At 47.5% G+C, this 25,685-nt stretch overlaps 1 protein-coding gene across 1 annotated transcript; it reads left to right on the top strand.

Annotated features, from left to right (window-relative positions):
- Positions 1-15,710: 15,710 nt before the first annotated feature.
- Positions 15,711-22,800, top strand: LOC131397609 (MHC class I-like protein MILL1). The gene is made up of 4 exons (XM_058530713.1): positions 15,711-15,885; positions 20,552-20,815; positions 21,062-21,334; positions 22,450-22,800. Exons 1-4 carry the CDS (start codon positions 15,792-15,794, stop codon positions 22,695-22,697), a joined length of 879 nt encoding a protein of 292 aa, XP_058386696.1. The 5' UTR covers positions 15,711-15,791; the 3' UTR covers positions 22,698-22,800.
- Positions 22,801-25,685: the final 2,885 nt, after the last annotated feature.

Here is a 25,685-nt window from a genome sequence, read left to right as displayed (position 1 = left end):
GTGAGAGCTCAGGTGAGAAGCACATGGGAAATGGAGGAGAATGGATCTGGTTCTTCTGTGGGTGATGAGTGGAGACAGCTCTCTCCTGTTAAAAGCAAGGCAATGGGCTCCAGAGTTCCTTACGCTAAGCCCCACGTTGTCACCAAAGCAAAATTTCATTCAGTTACAGTTTCAGCTCTCCCAGAAATAGAATTCTAGACCCCCCAACCAGGAATCTGCTCAGCACTAGTCAGGTCATCTGTCTGATAGGCCCCTGCCATCCCCTAAAGGAAGGTGACCTTGCAATAACCAAGCTGCCTTTTTGCCTAACATAACTTCCCTGTTTCTGCTCCCTTCTGCCTAAACATCTCTTGCCTTGGACAGCTCTTCAGAGCTCCTTTCTCTCTGCTAGACTGGATGCTGCCTGGTTCATGATTTGTGAATGAAGCCACTAAGATCTTTGAAACTTACTCAGTTGGATTTTGTTTTTTAACATTTTTCTTTCCTCCAGGAGCAGGAGAAGAATAGAGAAGCCCTCTTCCTGCTTACAGGATGAGGGGACCAGGTGTGTTTTATGACAACTGGCTTAAAAAAAAAAAAGATACTCAACCATTTATTTTGCCTTTCAAATTCGCATAAGCCCTGGACCTCAGGATATTCACTTAGTTGAGAAAGAGAGGTGTTTTTTGTATAGAAGTAGTCCAAATAAGAAAGATAGAAAAGCAAAGATAGAATTACATTATTACCACTTGGTGAGCCTAATGAATGAATGGATCTCAATAGTAACCATCAAGGGCTGCCACATGGCCACTGGGGAGACAGCTGGATGTAGTGCGCCTCCTGGAGGAAGTACAGAGTACTGTCCCTGATGTCCCTCCAACATCAATTTACTGTAAAGAGAAGGCAATTGACTGGGAACAGAGAATCACGTTCAACCACATGGTGGACAGATCCTCGGCAAAGGCACAGTCTTTGTGGAAAACTACAGGAGAAACCACCTTGTTCCTTCACCAAATAAACTGTCAGGAAACACACAAACAAAAAAGATGGAGACGGAATCGATATGAAGCCGGGTACCTGCGGGTTACTGTAAATATTCAACATGATTACCTTTGCACCTTGTTATGAAAAGAAGTGAATCTTGTCAATTTGCTGTTTTCTTGTTTAACCTGAGGGGTGACTCAAGAGTCACAAGGATTTATGAGCTTGTTTTGCAGAAGAAGGAGAACGCCTTTAAGGAAGTTACCATCACCAGATAACCAGCAGCCCTTGATGTCCAGAAGTTGGATTGCCCAGGCGTTCATCAGGAGTGACCCCTTTGTTTTCTCTGAAACTCCTCCTGCCAAGCCCCTTAGCTCCATAAAACCCACTGCAGCTTTCTTCTCTTGTTAAGGCAGATTTGAGAGAATGCATCCACTCACCTTCTCGTTTTGGCCAATTCAAGCAAAACTTTCTCCAACTCCAAGCACTGATGTGATTGGCTTATTGCACATCACTCACACAAAGTTGAAATTAAGAGGTTCAGTATCAATTTTGGCAAGACAGCTTGGAGTCTTGTGCCCGTGGATGGCTGGCCCCAGCGAGAGTTCGAGCGATCAGTGGTCCCCTGCAGCTGCCCGGGCTTCTTTGCCCAGGGGCCTTCCCCGGCTGCTCCCTCCTTCCTGCTGGTGTCGGGCACGCTCAGCGAAATGCTTGCTTGGAGTGGAGAAATGCATTGGACTTGGGTCTATTTTTGGTTTTGCATTTGTCCGGAGTCACATTTTACTTTTGTGTTGGTGCATTTGTCTTGTGTGTAAGTCAGCTATGGGGAACACTAAATTGATCCCCACCTCTAGCCCCCTGGGTTACATTCTCCAGATTTAGGTAACTTTTAGCTACAAGGCCATGAAAAAGGAAGAAGATGATATTCTTTTATTTTATTTTGTTGATTGCAGTAACATTGGTTTATATCATTGTATAAATTTCAGGTGTACATCATTATACTTCTATTTCTGCATAGATTACATCATGTTCACCACCCAAATACTAATTACAACCCATCACCCCACACGTGCTGAATTATCCCTTTCACCCTCCTCTCTCCCCCCTTCCCCTCTGGTAACCAACAATCCAATCTCTGTCCCTATGTGTTTGTTTGTTGTTGTTATTATCTACTACTTAATGAGTGAGATCATATGGTATTTGACCTTCTCCCTCTGACTTATTTCACTTTGCGTAATACCCTCAATGTCCCTACATGTTGTCACAAATGGCTGGATTTCATCGTTTCTTGTGGCTGAGTAGTATTCCATTGTGTATATATACCACATCTTCTTTATCCATTCGTCCCTTGATGGGCACTTAGGTTGCTTCCAAGTCTTGGCTATTGTGAATAACGCTGCAATGAACACAGGGGTGCATGTATCTTTATGCATTGGTGTTTTCAATTTCCTTGGATAAGTAGCCAGCAATGGAATAGCTGGATCATATGGTAGTTCTATCCTTAATTTTTTGAGGAATCTCCATACAGTTTTCCATAGTGGCTGCACCAGTTTGCACTCCCACCAGCAGTGTATGAGAGCTCCCTTCTCTCCACATCCTCTCCAACATATGTTGTTTCCTGTCTTGTTAATTATAGCCATTCTGACGGGTGTGAGGTGATAACTCATTTTAGTTTTGATTTGCATTTCCCTGGTGGTTAATGGTGTTGACCATCTTTTCACGTGCCTGTTGGCCATCTGTATATCTTCTTTGGAGAAATGTCTGTTCAGGTCTTTTGCCCATTTTTTAATTGGGTTGTTAGTTTTTCTGTTGTTGAGATGCATGTGTTCTTTATGTATTTTGGAGATTAAGCCCTTATCAGATGTATGGTTGGCAAATATCTTCTCCCAATTGTTAGGTTGTCTTTTCGTTTTGTTGATGGTTTCCTTTGCTGTGCAGAAGGTTTTTAGTTTGATGTAGTCCCATTTGTTTATTTTTTCTGCTGTTTCTCTTGCCCGGTCAGACATGGTGCTTGAAAATATGTTGCTAAGACCGATGTCAAAGAGCATACTGCCTATGTTTTCTTCTAGAAGTTTCATAGTTTCAGGTCTTACATTCAAGTCTTTAATCCATTTGGAGTTAATTTTTGTGTATGGTATAAGGTAAGGGTCTACTTTCATTTTTTTGCACGTGGCTGTCCAGTTTTCCCAACACCATTTGTTGAAGAGACTTTCTTTTCTCCATTGTATGTTCTTGGCTCCTTTGTTGAAGATTAGCTGTCCATAGATGTGTGGATTTATTTCTGGGCTTTCGATTCTATTCCATTGATCTGTGTGTCTGTTTTTGTGCCAGTACCATGCTTTTTTGGTTACTATAGCTTTCTAGTATATTTTGAAGTCAGGGAGTGTGATACCTCCAGCTTTGTTCTTTTTTCTCAGGATTCCTTTAGCTATTCGGGGTCTTTTGTTGTTCCATATAAATTTTAGCATTCTTGGTTCTATGTCTGTGAAAAATGTTCTTGCAACTTTGATAGGGATTGCATTGAATCTATAGATGGCTTTAGGAAGTATGGACATCTTAACTATGTTAATTCTTCCAATGCAAGAGCACGGAATATCTTTCCATTTCTTTGTGTCTTCTTCAATTTCTTTCAGCAATGTTTTATAGTTTTTGGTGTACAGATCTTTCACCTCTTTGGTTAAGTTTATTCCTAGGTATTTTATTCTTTTTGTTGCAATTGTAAATGGGATTGTATTCTTTTTCTTTTTTTTGTTTTTGGGAGGAGATCAGCCTGGTGCTAACATCTGCAAATCCTCCTCTTTTTTTTTTTTTTCGCTGAGGAAGACTGGCCCTGGGCTAACCTCCATGCCCATCTTCCTCCACTTTATATGGGACATTGACACAGCATAGCTTGCCAGCAGTGCGTTGATGCATGCCCAGGATCCGAACCGGCGAACCCTGGGCTGCCACAGCAGAGCGCGCACAGTTAACCGCTTGCAGCACCGGGCTGGTCCCGGGATTGTATCCTTAAATTCTCTTTCTGATACTTCGTTGTTAGGTATAGAAATGCAACTGATTTTTGTATGTTGATTTTGTATCCTGCAACATTTTAGTTGTGAATTCACAATTTAGTTTCTGTTCTGGTGTTTTGTCCTGTTCCCTTACTTGGAATGTATTCCTTTGCCTCCTCGTTTTGCCTCTTTCCCTGTGTCTATGTATTAGGTAGGTCAGCTAAGTCTCCTGCTCTTGGATAGGTGACCTTATATAAGTGATGCCTCAGGAGGCCTGCAGTGTGCTTCCCTCAGTTCTCAATGTTCCAGGGGTGACCCCTATGTGGGCTACGTGTGTTCTTCTGTTGTGGCCTGTTTGCTCTCCCTGTAGGCGCCCAGGGAGGCTGAGTTATGCTCCTGGCCAGCTGTTGTAATGCTCAGCTGCTTGTAGTTGTTGTGGGCCCTTCAGTCTCTTTATCAGGTGTGGGCAGCCCCAGCACAGTTGGCTGCAAGTTCTAATACCACCTTTGTGTTTCAGTATTTCTTTTAAGTGAGTAGGCCCCCAGCGTGGCAGGTTGTTAGGCTCGGGGGCTTACAATTGCTATAAGCCTCCAGCCTTTAGGTCTCTTGTCAGCTCTCTGAGGATTGCAGCTGGGCGGGGTGGGCCTCAGGCATGAAAACACCCAATTGTTTAAGGCTTTGGAAGGTTGGGCAAACCCCCATGTGGGTCTTTGAGAAGCACAAGTCTTCTGCAGCTGACAAGCCCTGCCGCCCACAGGTCCACACACACAGTCAACACAGTCCTGCCCCGTGCGCGCACCCCGACCTCCTGATGTGGACCCAGTCTCTCCACTGTGGGAGTCCCACACACTCCACCACTGCCCCACACTCTCCACCTTTTATATAAGGAGGTGGTAACAACTTTGCCTGAGTGTGTTATGAAAATGGACGTTATGTCTGGGTGGGAATGCCTCTCCTGCTTAATATTATAAGACAGAGGCTTGTTGATGAAGTCCTAATGAAAGCTATGATTGGAGGTATTAGAGTTGATGTAATTAAGTGGTTACAGCTCTTTGGCATGATTGTATTATAAATTGTATACTGGGGATGGACATTGTGTCTCACTGGGGGAAACATTCCCCCAGTATTGACATTGTCAAACAGCATATAAATCTGCCCTTCAGACAATGTTAATTAAAGGTACTCAAGGAAGTCAATAGGGTTGCCTGAGCCCGAATAGTGTGAGATATTGTTCTACCTCCAGATGGTATGGCCAAAATTAAGAGCTCTATTTAATTGGTTTAAAGAAAGTGATCTTTGGTTAATGAAAACTTGTTTAAGTTTGTTGGTTTGATTGAAATAGGCATGTCTTCATTTTCAGAGAGATTCACGGAAAAGACTCTGACACTCTAGAATACCAGTTTCTGATGAACTTTCGCATCATAAAACTGAACTAGAAGGGAAATTACAGAACTCTAAGGGAGAAACTGGTGACTTCATGAAACTGCTAACAAAAGATAAAGAGTTATGGAACTAAATGAACGATGAGGATGATTATAATTTTTATGACTTTTTCATTTGAAACCTTGCTGATTTTTTAATGTTTTGTTTTCTGAGATGTAAGAAAACCTTTTTTTCTTTTCTCTTAAGCTAACTCTGGCTTGTAGCAGTTTGTAAATTATATCTTTTTGTGTGTGTGTGAGGAAGATCAGCCCTGAGTTAACATCCATGCTAATCCTCCTCTTTTTGCTGAGGAAGACCGGCTCTGAGCTAACATCTATTGCCAATGCTCCCCCTTTTTTTTCCCCAAAGCCCCAGTAGATAGTGTATGTCATAGTTTCATATCTTTCTAGTTGCTATATGTGGGACGCCACCTCAGCATGGTCGGAGAAGCGGTGTGTCGGTGCGCGCCTGGGATCTGAACCCAGGCCACTAGTACGGAGCATGCGCACTTAACCGCTAAGCCACGGGGCCAGCCCTGTAAATTATATCTTTGTAAGCAGAATTGAAACTTTATTTTTTTCTCCCCACCTGATGCCTCCAGACTTTAGCAACTCTTAGTGAGTAAATATTCTTATTCTCATGGCAATATAGTTATTTGCATAAGGTCAATAAGAATCTGTTCTCCTTGTAATGGGACACAATTGGAAACATTGGTAATATTACCAAGCTTTGACTGGAATGTGACATTTGAGAGAAACGTGCATAGACTCTGATATGACCGGATGGCTAAGGGAGAAATATTCACCTCATGAAATAAAGCCACTTGGAAATATTGGCCTGGTACATTATTTACAGGGTTCCCAGCAACCTTACCAAGTGAGTAAAGAAAGTCACTTCCCTGGCTGGTGCAAAGAACTTCAGGCTATTTTGGGGCATCTCAGGAGAAGAGAGGAAATCACTCAAATCTATAGGTTTTGCAGAGGGAGTCTGATAACAAGTCTTTGACTTGGCTTTCCTGGCCTTGAGGCCTTTAAAGTTTGATCTGAGATTCCTTATAAAAAGTTCAGGCAAGGTAGATTTAAAGAATCTATATGATCAATTGCTATTCTTGCTCTACTTATGTAAATAATTGGGCCAAGCCAAACAATTAGTCTTAATTTGGCTGTCTTTGGTAAAAACAAAAATAAAAAAGAGGGTCATTTTAAAGAGAAACAAATTATGTTTCAGTATTCACTATAATACACGCTTGTGGATATTAGATTCTACTTCTGTAAATTGTCTTGGAGGTTTTCGTTTTCTATCTGTAACTGGCTATTATGCTTCCTTGTTGACTTTGACTCCCGAGCCTGGAAAGACAATTGGATTATTAGAATTTCTCAGATGTTGGCAAAGACAAGTAATCTTTCTAGAGGTTGGCTATGTCATCCCAAACCTTATTCAGTGCATGAACATGAGGACCCCTTGACAATTGCTTGGTTTTCTGAGCCCAAACCTGACGTCTGTGAGCCATCATGGTCTGAGGACAGTCTGTGACCCTCAACGTTGGGACATGAGCTCCTACTGGGTCATCACTGTGTCCTCGGGGTCACCTGGCACAGGGCTGGACACAGAGCTCATTTTCAGCTACTATTTATTGCCAGGCCCTTTCTTTTGTCATCTCTCTTAGACCAAAGACAATGGGTCAGCTGGGCCAGGTTGCCTCCATTTTACAGGCAAGTAAACTGAGGCTTAGAGAGGCAAAGTCACCTCCACAGTTTCACTCTGGGAAACGGCGTGTGGGCACCAGTGCCCACCCCCACACCACCGCCAGAGCTGGGCTGTGATAACACATCTGTCCCCAACCAGGAGACTCCAGAGCTTGCACCGAACACATCCCTGGAGCTGACCTGGATGTTTCCCTGGATCTCCCACATCTGCTGGGTCTGGACACTGATGCGGTTTCCCCCTCACAGTGCAGGAGACACTCCGTTCCTCTTTCACTGGGTCCTCACCCTGGTTTCTGTCTGGAACGGGTGCATGTCATGGAGGAGCTGAGTCTGGGCCTGGGCTCCAGGTGGAGGGGAGTCTGGGGAGCGAGTGTGGAGGCTCCCGCAGGGGAGCAGAGACTCAGAAGGCAGGATCTTTCCAAACACAGGGAGGCGGGTAGAGAAACACGGCTGCCCACATGAGGGACAGGTCACCCTTCCCAGGCCCTGGAGAGAAACTCGTCCATGCTGGGGTGGTGTCTGTGCCCCCGAGGGATGGAGTCCTGCAGAAGGCGGGGGACGGTCCTCCCCATCCTCACTGCAGGGGGTGATCTGGACCCACAGTATTGACCCCACAGTGTCCCTCAGGGAAGGGGATCCTTTACTCGCTATCTTCACATCCTGACCCCAAGATGGCTCTTCTCAGGGGACATTCCATCCATCTCCCGCTGAAGAGGCACCTTAAGGAGCAAAGCCTTTGAGAATCTACTGATGGAATTTCTCCTACAGAACTTCACAGACGAGTAATATTGACAACAATATTGACCACAACAACCAAACTCAAATGGATTATCTTACCATTCTCTCTCTCACTCTCATGAACTCAGTGAAAATTGTGACCTCTGAGTGTCCTGCTCCCCACCCCTCCCCCGTCTCTGACACAAAGCCTGGGGCACATGAGGTGCTAAGTGGACAGTGCTCCTGAGGAAATGACCATTAGTGGAGAGACAGAGAAGGAGGTGGGGAGAGCGCCCTGGGGGCTGTGGGTCCCAGGGCTCCTCCAGGGCCTTTTTCACGTTCATTCATGAGCCACCTCAGCGTCCTCCCCACACATTCCCCTGTTCCCCAATCTCATTCAACCTGGAATTTTCCATTGTGTAAAAACTAGTCTCGGGGCTGGCCCTGTGGCTTAGCAGTTAAGTGCATGCCTTTCCCTACTGGTGGCCTGGGTTGGGATCCCGGTCAAGCACCAATGCACCGCTTGTCCAACCATGCTGAGGCGGTGTCCCACATACAGCAACTAGCAGGATGTGCAACAATGATATACTACTATCTACTGGGGCTTTGGGGAGGAAAAGGGGGAAAAGAAAAAAAGGAGGAAGATTTGCAATAGATGTTAGCTCAGGGCCGGTTTTCCTCAGCTAAAAGAGGAGGATTGGCATGGATGTTAGCTCAGGGCTGATCATTCTCACACACACACACACACACACACACACAAAACAAAAAAACCTAGTCTCTTTCACTTCAATGCCGTGAGCTGTGGTTTAGTGAGCCCTGGGCTGGGGGTGTGTAGTCAGGCAGCTGACAGGCCCCCTGTGAGGATGTGAAGGGTTAGGATGCCAGGAGAGTCGGAATGAGGCCGTTGTGCTGGGCGTGAGAGGGAGGCATTTGTGGGAGAGGTTGGTGGTGGGGCACCTGCTCCTGGCCCAGGGCCCAGTGTGTCTCTGCAGGCCAGGCAGGGGATCTGATGACATCACTAGCTTTACAGGAGGAGTAAAAGCACCTGCTGAGATCCGCTGATCATCTCTCCACTCCACTGCCGCTGCCCCAGATCCATGGCTCCCCGATGCTGCATACTGGGTAATAAGGATCCAACCTCAATTCCCCTCACCTTCCACAGGCCCATAATCACAATACACCTGGACACAGGTGACTGGATCCCACCCTGGACTGCTCCTAGCCTTTTCCAGTGCCTCATACAGGACAGACACCCCCTCAGACCATCCCCTGCCCCACGCTGGGCTCCCGGAGGTGGACCCCTGGCTGCCCCGTCAGCCCCACCTCATCCCTCTGCTCTCCCACAGCTGTCTTGGCCGCTCTCTGCATCCTCTGCTCACATGGAGCCCCAGGTGAGCCCAGGAGGGACACTCAGAGGTGGGGTGTGGCTCCCAGAGGGCCTCAGGTTGGGACCCCCTGCCCTGCTGCCTGGTCACACCAGCTCCGTCTCTTCCAGTGTCCCCCACGGAGCTCACCTGATGCTGTGCCAGCCACACGTGACCTGTGGGGACAAGTTCCACGACCCCCTGCAGCACTGTTGCTGTGACGACGCTGTGGCGCCCTTGGGCAGGACCCGGAAGTGTGGCAACTGCACATGCAGGGTCTGCTTTGAGCAGTGCTGCTCCCGGTCACTCAGACGCCAGGAGTCCTTCCTGGTGAAGCTGAAAGGCCAGAGTTGTTCCAGGGCCCCGTCCCTGGATGACAGGGTTTGTCGCAGGTGAGGTCTTGTCCCCTCCATGGGATTGGGGGCTACAGGGGAGCGGGAGGGTCTGGATGCCTGTTCTGTTCCTAATGCCGCCCCCTGGCCCTGTCACCTGCTCCACTCCATCTACCTCTCCTTTTTCTCTCCTGGTTTCTCTCTCCCTTTGTGTTTATTTCTCTCAGCCTCTTTGTGGCCCTTCTGTGTCTCTCTTTTCCACTCCTCTGCCATGTTCTGTGCGTCCCTCCATCTCTGTCCACCTCTCTCTTGCTCACTCTCTCTCTCTGTCTCTCTCTTCAGTGTCGGCTGACAGAGGACCTGATGACCAGATGACTGCTGGATTCTGCTTCCTGGAGGAGCCTGGGGAGATGGGCCTGGTGTGGACTTAGATCTGGGACGTGGAGTGGGTATTTGGGGACAGGAGACACTCAGACTCAATCCTCCCTTCTCATTCTTTCTCCTCTTTAACTCTCAGCCTGGATCTGCCCTTTAACACTCATGGTGACTGGTACCCTCTAGGATCTGTGAGTTATAAATCTTGTTCTTCAAAATTCTCTGATGGTTGTTGCTGAGGTGCGTCCTGTGATGGTAATAAGAACCACAACGGCCGGTCCAGCCACAGCATTGGCTCTGGTTGGGGAAATGTCTGTGGGACTCACCACAAGCAATATGGACCCAGGCAAGTGTCTCAGGCATTTCTGCCCCGCGGCAACACTATCAATAGGCTGAGACCCACACAACACCCATTCATCAGTTGATAGGTATTTGGGTTATTTTCAATTTGGGGCTATTATGAATACTTCATCTATGAATATGCCTGTACAATTGGGTGTGGAGAGGTATTTCATTGTGGATTTTATATGCAGGTCCCTAACGTCTAAACATGTTGATTATCTTGTCATGGGTTTATGGCTCTGTGTATGTCATGTTTTGGGAAACGTCTTTAAATCCTTTGTCCACTTTTTAATTAGTTTTTTGGCTTTTCATTGTTGACCAGTAAGAGTGCTAATTATATTCTGGACACAATTGCCTCATTAGGTATATGATTTGCAAATATTTTGTTTCACTTTGATGACTTTGCACTCTCTTGATGATTTTTTTGAGGTACTAAGTTTTCAGTTTTAATGAAATCCAATTTATCTATTTCTCTCTGGTTTTGGTGTCTTCTAAGGAACCATTGCCTATCTCCAGGTAATGAAGATGTAATCCTGTGTTTCTTCTATGAGTTTTACCGTTTGATCTCTTACATTTATTTCTTTGATCTATTTTCAGTTAATTTTTAATATGATGTGAGGTACAAGAGCACATCATTGTTTTGCATGTGGATATCCAGTTGTAGAGAACACTATTCTTTCCTGTATTGAATTGTCTTGGCACCTTTGACTATCAATTGACCATAAAAGTAAGAGCTTGTTCTTGACGTCTCAATTATATTCCATTGAAACATATGTCTATCCTTCTGCCAGGACCACATTCTCCTGATTATTGTAGCTTAGTCATGAGTTTGGAAACCAGGAGGTGTGAGTCCTCCAAGTATTTTCTTCTTTGTCAAGATTGTGTTGGCTATTCTGGGCCCCTAGCCTGTCTCAAACTTTAGTTTCTGGTTGTCAATTTCTGTCAAAAAGGATTATGTTGAATCTTTAGATCCATTTTGGAGAGTATCACCATCTAAAGAATAAGAAATTTTCTAATCCATCACTAGTGGAGGTCTTCCCATTTATTTAGTTTTTCTGGAAGAATAGCTTTCTTTCATAAAAAAGTCACTTGATATTGTCCAAATAGCTTTTCAAGCTGTAAGAATAAAATAAAATATTCTCTTATATTTTCCTCTTATGGCCAAGAAAGTATTGATATGTAATCCATTGGTGATATAAACAGTCATGATTAACTTGTCCACATCTCTCCTATCACCTGAACTTCAGTCTTCAACATGCTCTGTAGTCTCCTGATCTTCACTCCAAGGGCAGGAATTTCTCTGTGATGACCTCCTCTCTCCCCCAGGGAGTAACCCTGCAATCCAGCTGTTAGGCTGAGTCCCAGATGCTTGACTGCCCTTTGGCTCCTCTTTCTTGTTCAGTTGGCACGACTTCACTCTACTGGCATTAGTCTTGCTTTACTGATTCCCAGCCTGTCAAGTCCCTATAGATCCCACTGGTGGTGAGTCTTCTGACCATCAGCCCTTGTCTCCATTTCTCTTGCTCTGTGTCTGGTGTGTCTACAGCGCTCCCTGCCCTCCCCTCCCCAGCTTCCCCGCCCCCTGCTCGTTCCTCCTCTTCTGAGGGGACAAGGACCACACTACTCCTGCCAGTCATTTTCTGGACTGAAGAAACTTTTTTGGGTATAAATTTTCCCTCTAAAATTATTGGAGACCTGCCAACAACTTGCATTAGTATATACTCTTTCATAAACATAATACACCCTTGGATGGCGAGGGAATGTGCTGGAAGTCCACTCATGGAACTTAAGATGGTGAGTCCCAAGCTTACCTACAGGCTCGGGAGGATTTTGGGCGAAATCTCCAAGGTCACCATCTGCCTGTGTTTTCCTGCATCACTGTTGCCTCCTGACTGTATCTCCTTATGCTCCTCTGGGAGGAGGGAGCTGGAGTCTCTCTTTGCACAGACCTGGGGCTGAGCTCAGGTTGTAGAGATGGTGGAGGTCATCTGAACATGTGCATAATGTGGCCCCTTCCAAGACATGTGCCCAAGGACGGGACACCCAGTCACCCCAGCGCCCCCATGTCATTATATGGGATCTAATTGTGGTGGCCCCCTCCACACAGGAAGGTGGGATGACTCATGTACGTGGAAACTGCTCTGTGTTTTTGCTGGGTAGATTCCAGTTTTTTAAATCACAAATATTAAAGTTTTCTGGTCCGACAGTGCTGTATGGGGCGCGTTTGGAGTCCCAGCGAGGAGCGTGTCTGGCCCTACCAGGGAATTTATCAGCCTCTCATTCTCTGTTCTACAGCCCCTCCCACTTCTATTGGGTTGTGTGGTGTCTGTTTGCTGCGAGCGCTGCTGCTGAGCATGTTAAGCAGGGAGGGATCTGGTGTGACGTCCAGGTGGTGGCCACGGAAAGCCCTGTTGCAGGAAACAGGAATCAGGCCTGAAACCAAAGAACACAGGAGGAGCGAAAAGCACCCTGCCCTCACCCCATCAGCAAGCACGAGACAGGGCCTGTGGCACCGGGCAGTCCCCGTCCTGCATAGTTGACCTCCTCCCTGCACAGCTGACATTCCTCCATGTCCCTGCCTGTCCCCTGGAGGGGCTCCCTGAGGAAGATGGAAATAACACCCCAGTGCTGCCAGGAGGGGATTTCAGCCTATTGGGCTCCCAGGGCAAAGGGGCAGCCTGTGGGAAAACCTGTGAGGGGAGGAAACACCAATTTCCTTCTGTCTTTCACATTCCAGAAGCACAGATCTCCCAGCACTGCTCAGGAGCTGTGGGAATTTCTTACTTGGGGTGCCTGACACCAGGGCCTGCTCCCCCTTTCCAGAGGGCTGGTTCCAGGACTGATGGAGGCCCCTGACTGGGTGCTTGGTGTCTGAGTCCTGTGTCTAGAACCCGCAGAAGGGCCTCATGCCAGGATCTTCCCTACACAGAGGAAACTGGGCAGAGGGAATTCAACCAATGGGGTTTCTGTGTCTCTGATTTCCTATGAGAACCTGAGTGTCCTCTTGTCTCTGGAGGAGACAGAATCTCCAACAGCTGGGCACATGGCTGTGGCCATGGCAGGATTAGTCCCCGGCGTCACAGAGTTTTAAGTCCACTAGAGGCAGCAGACTGGTCCCCAGACAGTGACAACAAGACTGGGCAGTGCAGAGGCAGCTGGCTTTAGGATTTTTGCTGGTGGTGGTGGTCGTTTGCGGGGCCTAGCAATCCCCGCTGGATGCAGAACAGCCCCTCGAGCAGGAATGTATATGGTGATCAGGAGGAATGACATAGGGGGATTAATGTACATGAAATAAAGTTTATTTCACACACAGGAGACAGCAGTAGGATTCCCTAAGGAGAAGGCTCGGGTTTCATCCAGAGAGAAGCGAGGTCATTAGCTTTGGCTTTTCTTTTGGCTAGGAGTTGGGCAGGTCTTGTTTACTGGGGTTTGAACTTTCTGTAGGGATGAAGGGAGGGAGCCTGCAGACTCTCAGAGCTGGCCAGAGAGAGAGGCTGAAGGGAGAGCTTGGGGCTTGAAAGCTGTTAGAGACAAACATCCAGAAGGGCGCCTCCCTCTTGGTTACAGAGAGTTGTACAGACCTATCTGTAAAGGGCGTTTTTGACACTTTGAGGAGGGGTAGAGGCAGGATTCGAACCCAGGGCTGCCTGACCCCAAGGCCTCAATGCTGTTGAGTAGTGGCTCTCAGTGTCCACACATCTCAGGACCAGCCACTGCCCTCCAGCACAGCCTCTGACCCCTCTGCCCTGTCCTGTCTCCCTCCACCTTCCTGCCTCAGAGCCTGACTCAGCCACCCTGAGACCAGGCTCCAGGCTCCAGCTGGGCTCCTCCTGCCCCAGAGACACCAACCCCCACCCTGCCCTGGGCACCGGGCTCCTCTCTCTCTCCCTGGCGCCAGGCTCCACCTCACCCTCCTCACGGCAGAGACAACCAGGCTGGGTGCCCAGCCCGCCTGCAGCCTCCCCAGGAAACACCTGGAACCCAGGAAATGACAGCTGGACCCCTTCCTGGATGACATGATGGGTAGTTTAAGGCAGGGGCTCTTGGGAAAGGAGGAGGCGAGCCCGTGGCTGGAGCCGTCTCTGTCCCTCTGCTTACTAATTGTTTGGCCTCCACTCCCCAGGAAGAACTGATGTCACAGCATTCTGTGGCTTGCACACAGTCCGAAAGAAAGTTTCTTGAAACAATAATTGATAAGATTCTCTGTAGTGCACACTCTTCTATTTTCTAATCTTTTTTTCCTTTCAAATTTTAAAAACATGACAGTTATGAACTACTCAATTTTTTTACAACCCATTAGATGTTTGGAAACCACTGCTCTACCTGCAGCTGTAGGGACAGGAGGCTAAAGGAGCAGAGAGAGATGGGGCTGGGCGGGGCCTGTGCTGCCTCCACTCCCCATGGAGAGAACTCAGACGTTTAGAACTCTGGCAATTGCACAATTATTTCTGCTGCAGCAGCCTCCTGCCTGGTCTCCTGTCTCCTGTCTCAACTCCCTGTCCACCCTCCTCACAGGAGACAGACACGGGGATGTTCCACAAATCCGACCACTTCCATCTCCTGCTTATGACCCATCCGTGGCTCCCAGTGCACTGAAGATGAAATCCACAGTCCTCACGGAGGCCCACAAGGTGACCACCCCTGCCGCCCCTCTCCCTGCCCGTCCTCTGCCCTCCCAGTGCTCAGCCTCTCTGAAATAGTCACAGTTCTCTCCCATTCTTAAAATCTCGTCTCACAAGTCCCCTCCTCCAGCTAGACACCCCTGACCCCTGTGCATCCCATGCAGCCCTGTTCATTCTAGGTCATCAGTGTCTGTGGTGGCCTGTGCTCTCCACTGTATGGTAAGACTCAAAAGGACAGGTTCTGGGCCTAAGTCACCATGTGACCCCAGCATCATCTAGCTCAGGGCTAGGCACAGAGCAGGTGCTCAGGGAATACTGAATGAAAAAATGGATGGATGGATGGATGGATGGATGGATGGATGGATGGATGGATGGAAGGAACATACTTGGGGTCCTGGGCAGAGCTGATGGCGAGTTTGGGTCCTTGGGAGGCTCTGGGGCCTGCCAGACCCACAGAGTAAGGTGGGTTGGGCCTTAGGCTTCAATATGCAAAATGAAAGTAGACGCTGGAAATGACAGGCATGCAAATTGTGCATCCAGACTGTGACAGACCAGGCCCCGAGGGGCTCTAGGGTGGGTTTGGAAGCATTTAACTGTTTTTATGTTAATTAGACACAACCAGCAACCACCCTGAAGCTAACCAAGCCTCCCTACACCAGCTCCATCCATGATCTTGCCTTAATTTTCATAGCAAGATCTCTTCAGGAGGAGACTAAGCCTTATTAGGGTAATCTGCAGTGTATGCGGAAGCACCTTTTCCAACTGAGCCTGCGCAAGCAAATACCCGCCTCTCTTTTTCGAATATTCGTTTCCCAACCAACATAAAAGTTCCTGCTTCCTTTGGAAAAGATTCCTCACTGCCCTCTACTTGTTGCAAATACACTTTACTTTGTGAGACAACTTCTACTGGTGTAGAGTGGAGCGAGCCCACTTGGTTTGGTATCAAGACCTCTGAACAGAGATGGGGATAGGGTCCCCCGGGGACCCCAGAGCCCTGAGCCACCTGCTGCTCCTGTTGCTGCTACTGCAGGAGGAGTCCCTGGAGTCCAGCACTGGTGAGTGTCTGAGGGGCTATGGGCGAACGGGGGCGAATCTGCGCTACGGATGGGGGACTATGCATTTGTGGGGCTGGCGGGAGGAGAGGGGATGTTAGGACTTGCAGAGGGTGCGCTTGCAGGGGGCTCTACCCAAGTGGGCAGGAGCATTTGAGGGGCACGACAGCAGGGAGAGGGGGATGTGGGTGTCCTCAGGGTGGTGGTGTGGGCTCAGTGTTTCCTGGGATGGAGGGTCCGCGGGGGGCACGTGAGTGTCTGGGGGCCTGGGAGGCGCGGGCAGGGAGGGCGGTGAGGGTTCCCCCGAGACACGCGGAGAGGGGGGCGGTCCTAGTGTCCCAGGCACTCCGTGGGGGGCGATGTCTGGATGGGGTGTCCGCAGGCAGGCAGAGGAGTACCTGGGGGCCGTGGTGGGGGACGGTGAGGGTCTCTGGAGATGGCAGGGAGACAGGTGAGGGTCTGCAGGAGGCAGTGTGGGGGCGGAAAGTGTGGGAGGGGGGCTGCGATGAAACTAGCAGTGAGTGAGGGAAGTAGCCAGGAGCTTGTGGGCGGCCACGGAAGGGAATGGCGATTGTGTGTGTGTGTGTGTGTGTGTGTGTGTGTGTGTGTGTGTGGTCCTTTTGAAGGGGGAAGGAGATCAGCAGGGAAGCTGGTATTTGGGAGCCATGGTGGAGGATGGTGAGTATCTGGAGTCCTTGAAAGGGGGCCGGTGTCTGAGGGGCTACAGTATGGGGATGGTAACGGTCTGGGGAGGCAGGCTAGCAGGGAGGCAGGTGAGGGTCTTGGGGGTCATTAGGTTTGTGCCGGCTTTATGAAACATATCTGGGGTGCTCTTGTTACCTAACCAAGTGGGCTCACCTCCTGGTGAGTTAAATAAGACTCTACACCAGTGGAAGTTGTCTCACAAAGTACAGTGTATTTGCAGCAAATAGGAGGCCATGAGGAATCATTTCCAAAGTCATGGTATCCCTGAACAAAGGGGAGCAGGAACTTTTATTTCAGTTGGGAAATGAACATTCAAAAGGGAGAGGTGGGTATTTGCTTGTGCAGGCTCAAGTGGAAAACGTGCTTCCACATAATGAGGCATAAGCTCTTCCTGGAGAGATCTTTGCATTAAAAACAAGGCAAAGATCATGTGTGTAGCTCTGTGGTGAGGATTCCTGTTTCAGGATGGTTGGTGGTTACACGTCCACCAGCGTTTAAGTGCGTCAGCTCCACTTCAGCGGCCCGGTGTTCGCAGGTTCAGATCCAGGGGCCTGGACTGACCCACAGCCTGTCAAGCCGTCCTGTGGAGGCGTCCCATGTGAAGCAGAGGAAGTGGTGCACGGATGTTAGCCCAAGGCCAGTCTTCCTCACACACACACACAAAAAAGGGAAAGAAACAACTTGGAAAAACAGTTAATTTCTTCCAAACCCACCTTTGAGTTTCTAGAGGCGCCTGGTGCATGACACTCTCTCATGTTCCATCTTCTGCTACGGTTTGTATAAGACTATTCTTTTAATCTTAAACGTTTGTTGGAATTAACCGGTGACGCCATCTGGACCTAGAGATTTCTTGCTGGGAAATATTTAATCATGGCCTTAATTTCTTAATATTTAAGAGATTATTGACTTTTTCTTATATCAGCTGTGGTAAGATGAATTTTTTTTTGAGAAATTTGTCCATTGTTATTGTGTGTAATTTTCTATTTCACTGATTTCTCCTTTTATCTTTATTATGTCTTTTGACTTTTGTTATGTGTTTTATGTTCTTTTTCTGATGTCTTGAGCTTGAAGCTGAGAGGTTCACTATTTAGTCTCTTTTTCTCTAATATCTGCATTTAAGGCTGTTACTTGCTGTCCAGTCACTACTTCAGCTGCACTCCTAAGGTGCGATACGCATTGTTTTCATCCTCATTCAGTTCAAAATATTTTGTAATTTCCCTTGTGATTTCTTCTTTGACCCATGGATTATATCAAGTGTGCTGTTTAATTTCCCAGCAATTGGGGGTTTTCTGGATATCTTTTTTTAAAATTGATTTCTAGCTTATTACCCCAGTGGTCAGATGGCATATTCTGAATGGTTTCAATTCTGTGGTTCAGACTGTGTACCGTAGGTATTTTATGTCTGCTTGTACTCTGGTTATTGTGGGAGAGGTGTTAACGTCTCTTGAAGTGTTTTGGATCTGTCTTTTTAGTTTCACTAATTTTGCTTTATGCACTCTAAAGCTGTGTAATTGGAAACATACAGATTTATGACGGTGAAATCTCCCATTGCAGGGGCCTCTCCTTACTCCAATAATGCTTTTTGTCTTAAAACCTGATCTGATGTTAGTAGAGCAATGCCAGCCTTCTTCTGGTTACAGCTGACATTTATGTCATTTGTCTATCTTTTCCATTTCAATCTTCTGATGTCTTTGTGTGACTCTTATAAGCAAGATAATTTGATTTTGTGATTTTTTTGTGTGTGTGAGGAAGATCGGCCCTAAGCTAACATCTGCCAATCCTCCTCTTTTTGTTGAGGAAGACTGGCCCTGGGCTAACATCCATGCCCATCTTCCTCTACTTTATATGGGACGCTGCCACAGCATGGCTTGCCAAGCGGTGCGTCGGTGCATGCCCGGGATCCAAACTGGCGAACCCGCAGCGGAGTGCGCGCACTTAACCACTTGCGCCACCAGGCCAGACCCCTGTGATTTTCTCTTTTAACCTGATAATCTGATAACCTTATTCTTTGACATGGGGTTTTTAGTCCACTCACATTAATGTAATTACTGTTATGTTTAGATTTATATCTACCATCTTGCTCTATATCTTCTATTTAGCCAATCTATTTGTTCCTTTTTTTCTCCTTTTCCTTCCTTCTTTTGGATATCTAGCTTTTTCAATACTCCATTCCTTTCTTCTATTAATTTGTTAATTGTACATCTCTAACTCTTCTCACAGTGGTCATTTTAAAGATTATAATATGTATTAGTATTTTAGTCAAGTACTAATTACGACTTCTAATAATTCCCAGATATTGCTAGACCTTTAAACTCCATTTCCCAACCCCCAAACTCTCACATTATTGTTTTCATAAATTTTAGTTGTACCTATACTTTAAATTCCACAGAACATGAAAATGATGGTTCTGTTCCTTCAATATTCCTCGGATCTACTCACACAGTTGGTGTTTGGGGTTCCTGCCTGCATTTGCTTCTTTCAGTCTGGGATAACATCTGCTCTGCCTGAAGAGCTCCCACTGGCTTTTCCTTTAGTGCAGACCTGATAGCAGCGACTGTGCACATTTTTTTTCTTAAATCATCTTTGTTCTGACTTCCTTCCACTGTAGTATTTTTTCTGGCTATAGATTTGTAAGTTGGTAATGATTTTATTTCAGCACTTGGAAGATGTCGTTTCACTGTGTTCTGCTTTCCATCATTTCTGTTGAGAAGTCAGCTCTGACGGCCTTATAAAATGCTCCCTAAAAGTAATATGTCTTATTTTCTCTGGGTGTTTTTATTTGCAATGTTTCTCTCTGTCTGGACTGTTCAATATTTTGGCCATGATGTTCTCAGGGGGCTTTGTTTCTGTTTATCCTGCTTAACGCTGAGAGCTTCCTGAACCTGGTGTTGATGTCTTTCATCTGTTCTGAACAATTCTTGGGTCTTATCTCTTTGAATAATGCCAGCGTTGCATTTTCTCTCTTCTCTCCTGAAACTCCAATTACACAGATGACAGGGTCACACATGTCACTTATGCTTAGCTTTCTTTTTTTCTCCATTCGTATTTCTCTAAGCTTCTGTTTTTCTTTTGCCATTTTCCCATCCTCCAGCTCACTAATCCTGTTTTTCTCTGTCTAATGTGCTGCAGATCCCATCCAGTGAGTTCAAAATTTCAGACATTGTGTATTTCCTTACTAGAATTCCCATTTTATTTTTATACATTTCCGTTCTCTGGTAAAATCCTCTTTCCTTTCAAATATTTTGCCCACTTTCCTCTATTTTCTTAAACATGTTAATATTAAATTTTTTTTCTGCTAATATCAACATTGGGATCGTTTGTAGGCTGGCTCCAATTCTCTGGGATCTTCTCCATTTCTTGATTACCAGTCTTGGATTCCTGCCTCTTTGGAGGTCAAGAAATTCACGTTGAATCCTGGACGTTACATACATTACACCTGTCATGGCTTCAGTTGATGTTATTTTCCGCCCAGGAAAGGTTGATTCTTTTCCTCGTGCCTCAATTCAATCTGGATCAACCTGGGTCAGCACAGGGTCACAGTTCTAGTAGGATTCTGTAATGGGCACTGTGACCTTCACAGGTGTCAGCTGAGAGCCTGGCAGTTCCTCTCTTCTCAGTCCTGAAAGACTGTGGGAGATTTCTGTTCTGCTTTTCAGAGGTTCCCAGTCTCCTGCCTTGTGCAGCTATGATCGCTCAGTCGAGTCTGCTTCTCTCTCTGCCCAAATATACTTCTGCTTTGTCTTCCCCCTCTTAACGCCTCTCTAGTCTCTTTCCACCCTAGTCTTTTTGCCTGACCCTCTCTTCCTCAGGTCCTGTCCGTCACAAAACACTCTGCTTGGTTCCTTGCACTCCCCTCTGGGATGGGTCAGGACAGAGCGCCTGATTTAAATGACTCAAGACAGAGGCAGCTGTTAGAAACCTTGAACTTGGAAGGGCGAATCACCCACGTGTGCTCCTCCCTCAGGAACCCACACTCTCCGCCACGACCTCATGGCCCTGTCCCTGCACAGGCCTTGGAAGCCCCAGTTCCTGGCCCTGGGATACTTTGATGATGAGCTCTTCTTGAGCTATGATGGCGAGAGCAAGAGGGCAGAGCCCCGGGGTCTAGGGATCAAGATGGACCTGGGAGCTGAGAACTGGGAGAGAGAAACCAAGGACCTGAAGGAGAAGGAGCGGCAGCTCAGACAGTTGCTGACAGAGATCACAGGCCAGCAGGGCCAAGGCCCAGGTGAGTGGGGGCAGAGCCAGGGGCATGTGGGTCTGAGTCTGGTCCCTGCTCTGTTTATCCTGCAGCTGGGGGAGAGGAGGGCACAGCAAGGCTGGAATTGCACAGAGAGGTGAGGGCCCCCCTGAGACTGCACCAAGTTCCTCACATTTGGGTGGATGAGGTGACATACCCCTCTGAACCGGAGTCCTGCTGGGTGGAGAGGTTCAGGCACAGTGAGGTGAGACGTCACTGCCTGGGGTGGGCCAGGCCTTCACTCCCTCCAGGCCACATTGGGCTGTGAGCTCCAGGGAGACAGCACTACAAGCTTCTGGTGCTTGGGCTACAATGGGCAGGACTTCCTCACCTTCGACTCACAGACCCTCACTTGGACGTTGGCCCTGCCCTCAGCCCAGCACATCAAGAAGCTCTGGGAGACCCAAGGCCCCAGGGCTGATCAGGTTAAGGATTTCCTGCATGTGACTTGTCCTGCCCAACTCTGGAGATACCTGGCCTCCTGGAGGGGCCTCCTGGAGAATACAGGTACTGACCCTGGGTGAAAGGGTCCACCCACTGAGTCTGCCCCTGGATCCTACAAGGAAGAGAACTTCCCTGCTGTTCTCTGAGTTGCTATCCTGCCCTGGCCTTAGGTTAGGTGCTGAGTTCTGACTGAATTGTCGGAGAGGCACACCCATGTGGGTGGGTGAGGGGTATCCCCTGGACCCATTGCTGGTCCATCAACTGGAGAGTCCCAGGATGTGGGCCCAGATCTCAGACCTCAGGCCCCAGGCAGGCAGGAGAAGGAAACCTTTTCTCTCCAAGACCCTCATTCTCTGGGATGTTGACTTTGAGTGGGGGTGACATCTAGGTTTGAACTCCTTGGTAGAGGCCCTAATATGGGGCCAACTTGGCTGGGAGCCAAGATGGAACAGAATATTCCAGCTCTGGAGTAAGGGTCACATATTCAAACGCAAAGTACCAAGAATCGTATTCCCAGGGTCATCCTACTTCTGTTCTGCTTTCACTTTTAGAAAAATCCAATTTCAAGTTTCCCCCTTGTCTAAGTCTTGTGACAGAGAATAAAAAGAAAGAGTAGATACTGGTGTGTGTAGGGGTGGGCGGTGGATGAAAAAACCTATAATCAACCAGAGGTCCCCAGAGGAATGTAAGGCCCAGGACAAAAGAATCGGGCTTTGGGCCAGCTGGCCATCCTTGTGGACAGTCCCTCCATCGCCCCGTGTTGCATGTGGAACCAATTCTGTTGGGGAGGAAGGAGGTACATTACCGAGGTCGGATTCTCACTCCCTGTGGACCAGAGCAGCCCCTCTGTCCCATTAGCACCTACAAATTCTTCAGAACCATGTGCTGAGCATCCTCAGGTGGATCTGATGGCCCCTGAGAGCAGGGAGTTTGTCTTCTCTCAGGCTCTCCAGGTGGGTGAGGACCGGACCCCCTCGGAGGGTCCTGGGGCTGTTGGAGCAGCGTGGGGGCCTCCTGAAGTCCACTCTCCACTGGGCTGTAGCCCCCCTGGAAGGGTGGCTGGGGGCAAATGTGCACGGGTCATTTCTAAGGGCTGGCTGGTTCCTGCTTTTAGTTTCCCTGCAGTGCAAGGAGGGAGCGTCCTGGGTCTCACTGAACTCTGCTTTGTCTCCCCCCAGATGCCCCGTCAGTGACTGTGACCCGCAGTAAGAACCTGCTGGGAAAGGTCATCCTGAGGTGCTGGGCTTTTAGCTTCTATCCTCAGGGTGCCACACTGACCTGGCTTCGGGATGGGGAGCCCATGCACCAGGGCACCTTTGGGCCTGGGACCAATCTGCCCAGTGGGGACGGGACCTACCAGACCTGGGTGGACACTCGGATCCTCCCTGGAGAGGAGCAGAGGTTCACCTGCCACGTGGGACACTGAGGGCTGAACACCACGGTCCCTGCAGTCTCTGGTGAGGAACTGGGGGAGCCCTTGGGGTCCAGGGAGCTGGAGGCAGAGTTGGTGTGGGATCCTCGTATGAAAAAGGGCCCACTGGGTATAATCGAATAATCGAACCCCATTTCATGGTGACCTCCAGAAACTCAAGGTCAGAGCGCTTCCTGTGCGGCTGCTCCTGCTGCGGCTCCTCTCGCTGTGTCCACTGTCGCTGCTGTGCTGTGTTTGGTGGTGGTCGAAGCCTAGATGAGGAAGCGCACAGAGGATGTGAGAGCCCAGGGGAGAAGCACATGGGACAGAGAGGAGGACGGATCTGATTCTCCTCTGGGTCGTGAGTGGAGACAGCTCTCTTCTGTTAAAAACAAGGCAACAGGCCCCAAACAGAGTCCCATATGCTAAGCCCCACATTGTCACCAAGGCAAGACTTCACCCGGTGACAGTTTCAGCTCTCCCAGTAATAGAATCCTAAACCCCTCAACCCGGAATCTGCTCAACACTAGTCAGGTCATCTGTCTGATAGACCCTTGCCATCCCCTAAAGGAAGGTGACCTTGAAATAACCAAGCTGCCTTTTTGCCTAACATAACTTCCCTGTTCCTGCTCCCTTCTCCTAAAATCCCTTGCCTTGGACAGCTCTTCGGAGCTCTTTCTGTCTGCTAGACTGGATGCTGCCTGCTTCATGATTTGTGAATGAAGCCAATAAAATCTTTGATACTTACTCAGTTGGATTTTGTTTTTTAACATTTCTTTCCTCCAAGAGCAGGAGAAGAATAGACAAGCCCTCTTCCTGCTTACAGGATGAGGGGACCAGGTGTGTTTTATGACAACTGGCTTAAAAAACAAAAAAGATGAAGACTCAACCATTTATTTTGCCTTTCAAATTCACATAAGACCTGGACCTCAGGATATTCACTTAGTTGAGAAAGAGAGGTGTTTTTTTGTATAGAAGTAGTCCAAATAAGAAAGATAGAAAAGCAAAGATAGAATTACATTATTACCACTTGGTGAGCCTAGTGAACGAATGTATCTCAGCAGTAACCATCAAGGGCTGCCACATGGCCACTGGGGAGACAGCTGGATGTAGTGCGCCTCCTGGTGGAAGTACAGAGTACTACCCCTGATGTCCCTCCATCATCAATTTACTGTAAAGAGAAGGCAATTGACTGGGAACAGAGAATCACGTTCAACCACATGGTGGTCAGGTCTTCGGCAAAGGCACAGTCTTTGTGGAAAACTACAGGAGAAACCACCTTGTTCCTTCACCAAATAAACTGTCAGGAAACACACAAACAAAAAAGATGGAGAGGGAATCGATATGAAGCCAGGTACCTGCGGGTTACTGTAAATATTCAATATGATTAGCTTTCCACCTTATCATGAAAAGAAGTGAATCTTGTCAATTTGCTGTTTTCTTGTTTAACCTGAGGGGTGACTCAAGAGTCACAAGGATTTATGAGCTTGTTTTGCAGAAGAAGGAGAATGCCTTCAAGAAAGTTACCATCACCAGATAACCAGCTGCCCTTGATGTCCAGAAGTCGGATTTCCCAGGGGTTCATCGAGAGTGACCCCTTTGTTTCTCTGAAACTCCTCCTGCCAAGCCCCTTAGCTCCGTAAAACCCCCTACTGCTTTCTTCTCTTGCTAAGGCAGATTTGAGAGAACCCTTCCACTCACCTTCTCGTTTTGGCCAATTCAAGCAAAGCTTTCTCCATCTCCAAGCACTGGTGTCTCAGTGATTGGCTTACTGCACATCATACACACAATGTTGAGATTAAGAGGTTCGGTATCAATTTTGGTGAGCCAGCCCAGATTCTCGTGCCCGTGGCTGGATGGCCATGGTTAGTGTTCAAGAGGTCAGTGGTACCCAGCAATTGCCTGGGCTTCTTTGCCCAGGGGCCTTCCCCTGCTGCTCCCTTCTTCCCACTGCTGTAGGGCACCCTCAGTGAAATGCTTGCTTGCAATGGAGAAATGCATTGTACTTGGGTCTACTTTTGCAATTGTCAGGTGTCGGATTTTATCTTTGTGTGGGTGCATTTGTCTTGTGTGTAAGTCAGCTATAGGGAACCCTCAATCGATCCCCACCTCTAGCCCCCTGGGTGACATTATCCAAAATTGGGCAACCTTTAGCTAATAGCCCATGAAAAAGGAAAAAATATGATACTCTTTTATAACATCACCTGGCCACAATATTCTTTAGAATCTGGAGAAAACTGCCTGATCGTGGATCCTTAAATTGGAAAAACTTCTAAAGTGGAAAAATTTTTAGAGAGCTCTCATCATAATTGTTTTACTGGTACCTGTGAAAAGACCAAATTAAAAAGAAACTTCAAAAAAATAATGACTAGCCTTAAGACTCCTACTCAGGCTACAATTAAATTGAAAAAATGTAAAAGTATAAGTGTTGATGAGATTCTAAAGGTTGGAATGTTTGAGCTAATTTTATATAAGGAGGTTATAGCAACTTCGCCTGAGTGTGTTGTGAAAATGGACATTATGTGTGGGTGGGAATGCTTCCCCTACCCAATATTCTAAGACCAAGACACTTTTTGATGAAGTCCTAATGAAAGCTATGATTGGAGGTCTAAGCATTGATGGAATTAAGTGATAACAGCTCTTTCGCATGATTGTATTATAAATTGTACTGTGGGGATAGATATTGTGTCTCACTGTAGGAAAAATCCCCCCAGTGTTGATATTGTAAAACAGCATATAAATCTGCCCTTCAAACAGTGTTAGTTAAATGTATTAAAGGAAGTCAATAGAGTTGCCTGAGCCCATGCAGTGTGAGATATTTTTCTACCTCCAGTTGGTATGGCCTAACTTAAGAGCTCTATTTAACTGGTTTAAAGTAAGTGATCTTAGGTAAACAAAAGCTTGTTTAAGTTTGTTGGTTTGATTGAAACAGGCATATCCTCATTTTCAGAGAGATTCATGGAAAGGACTCGGACACTTACTCTAGAATACCGGTGTCTGATG

The sequence above is a fragment of the Diceros bicornis genome, chromosome 34 (assembly GCF_020826845.1).
Source record: "Diceros bicornis minor isolate mBicDic1 chromosome 34, mDicBic1.mat.cur, whole genome shotgun sequence".
NCBI lineage: Eukaryota > Metazoa > Chordata > Mammalia > Perissodactyla > Rhinocerotidae > Diceros > Diceros bicornis.
Note: the sequence above shows the minus strand (reverse complement) of the source record. Positions and strands in the feature narration are given on the sequence as shown.

Bases quoted from the DNA above. Each gene is read 5' to 3' on its own strand.
- LOC131397609 (XM_058530713.1), top strand. From the start codon at position 15,792: ATGGGGATAGGGTCCCCCGGGGACCCCAGAGCCCTGAGCCACCTGCTG. The intron at 20,816-21,061 runs GTGAGTGGGGGC...GGGGTGGGCCAG, and splicing joins CCAGCAGGGCCAAGGCCCAG to GCCTTCACTCCCTCCAGGCC. The intron at 21,335-22,449 runs GTACTGACCCTG...GTCTCCCCCCAG, and splicing joins GGGCCTCCTGGAGAATACAG to ATGCCCCGTCAGTGACTGTG.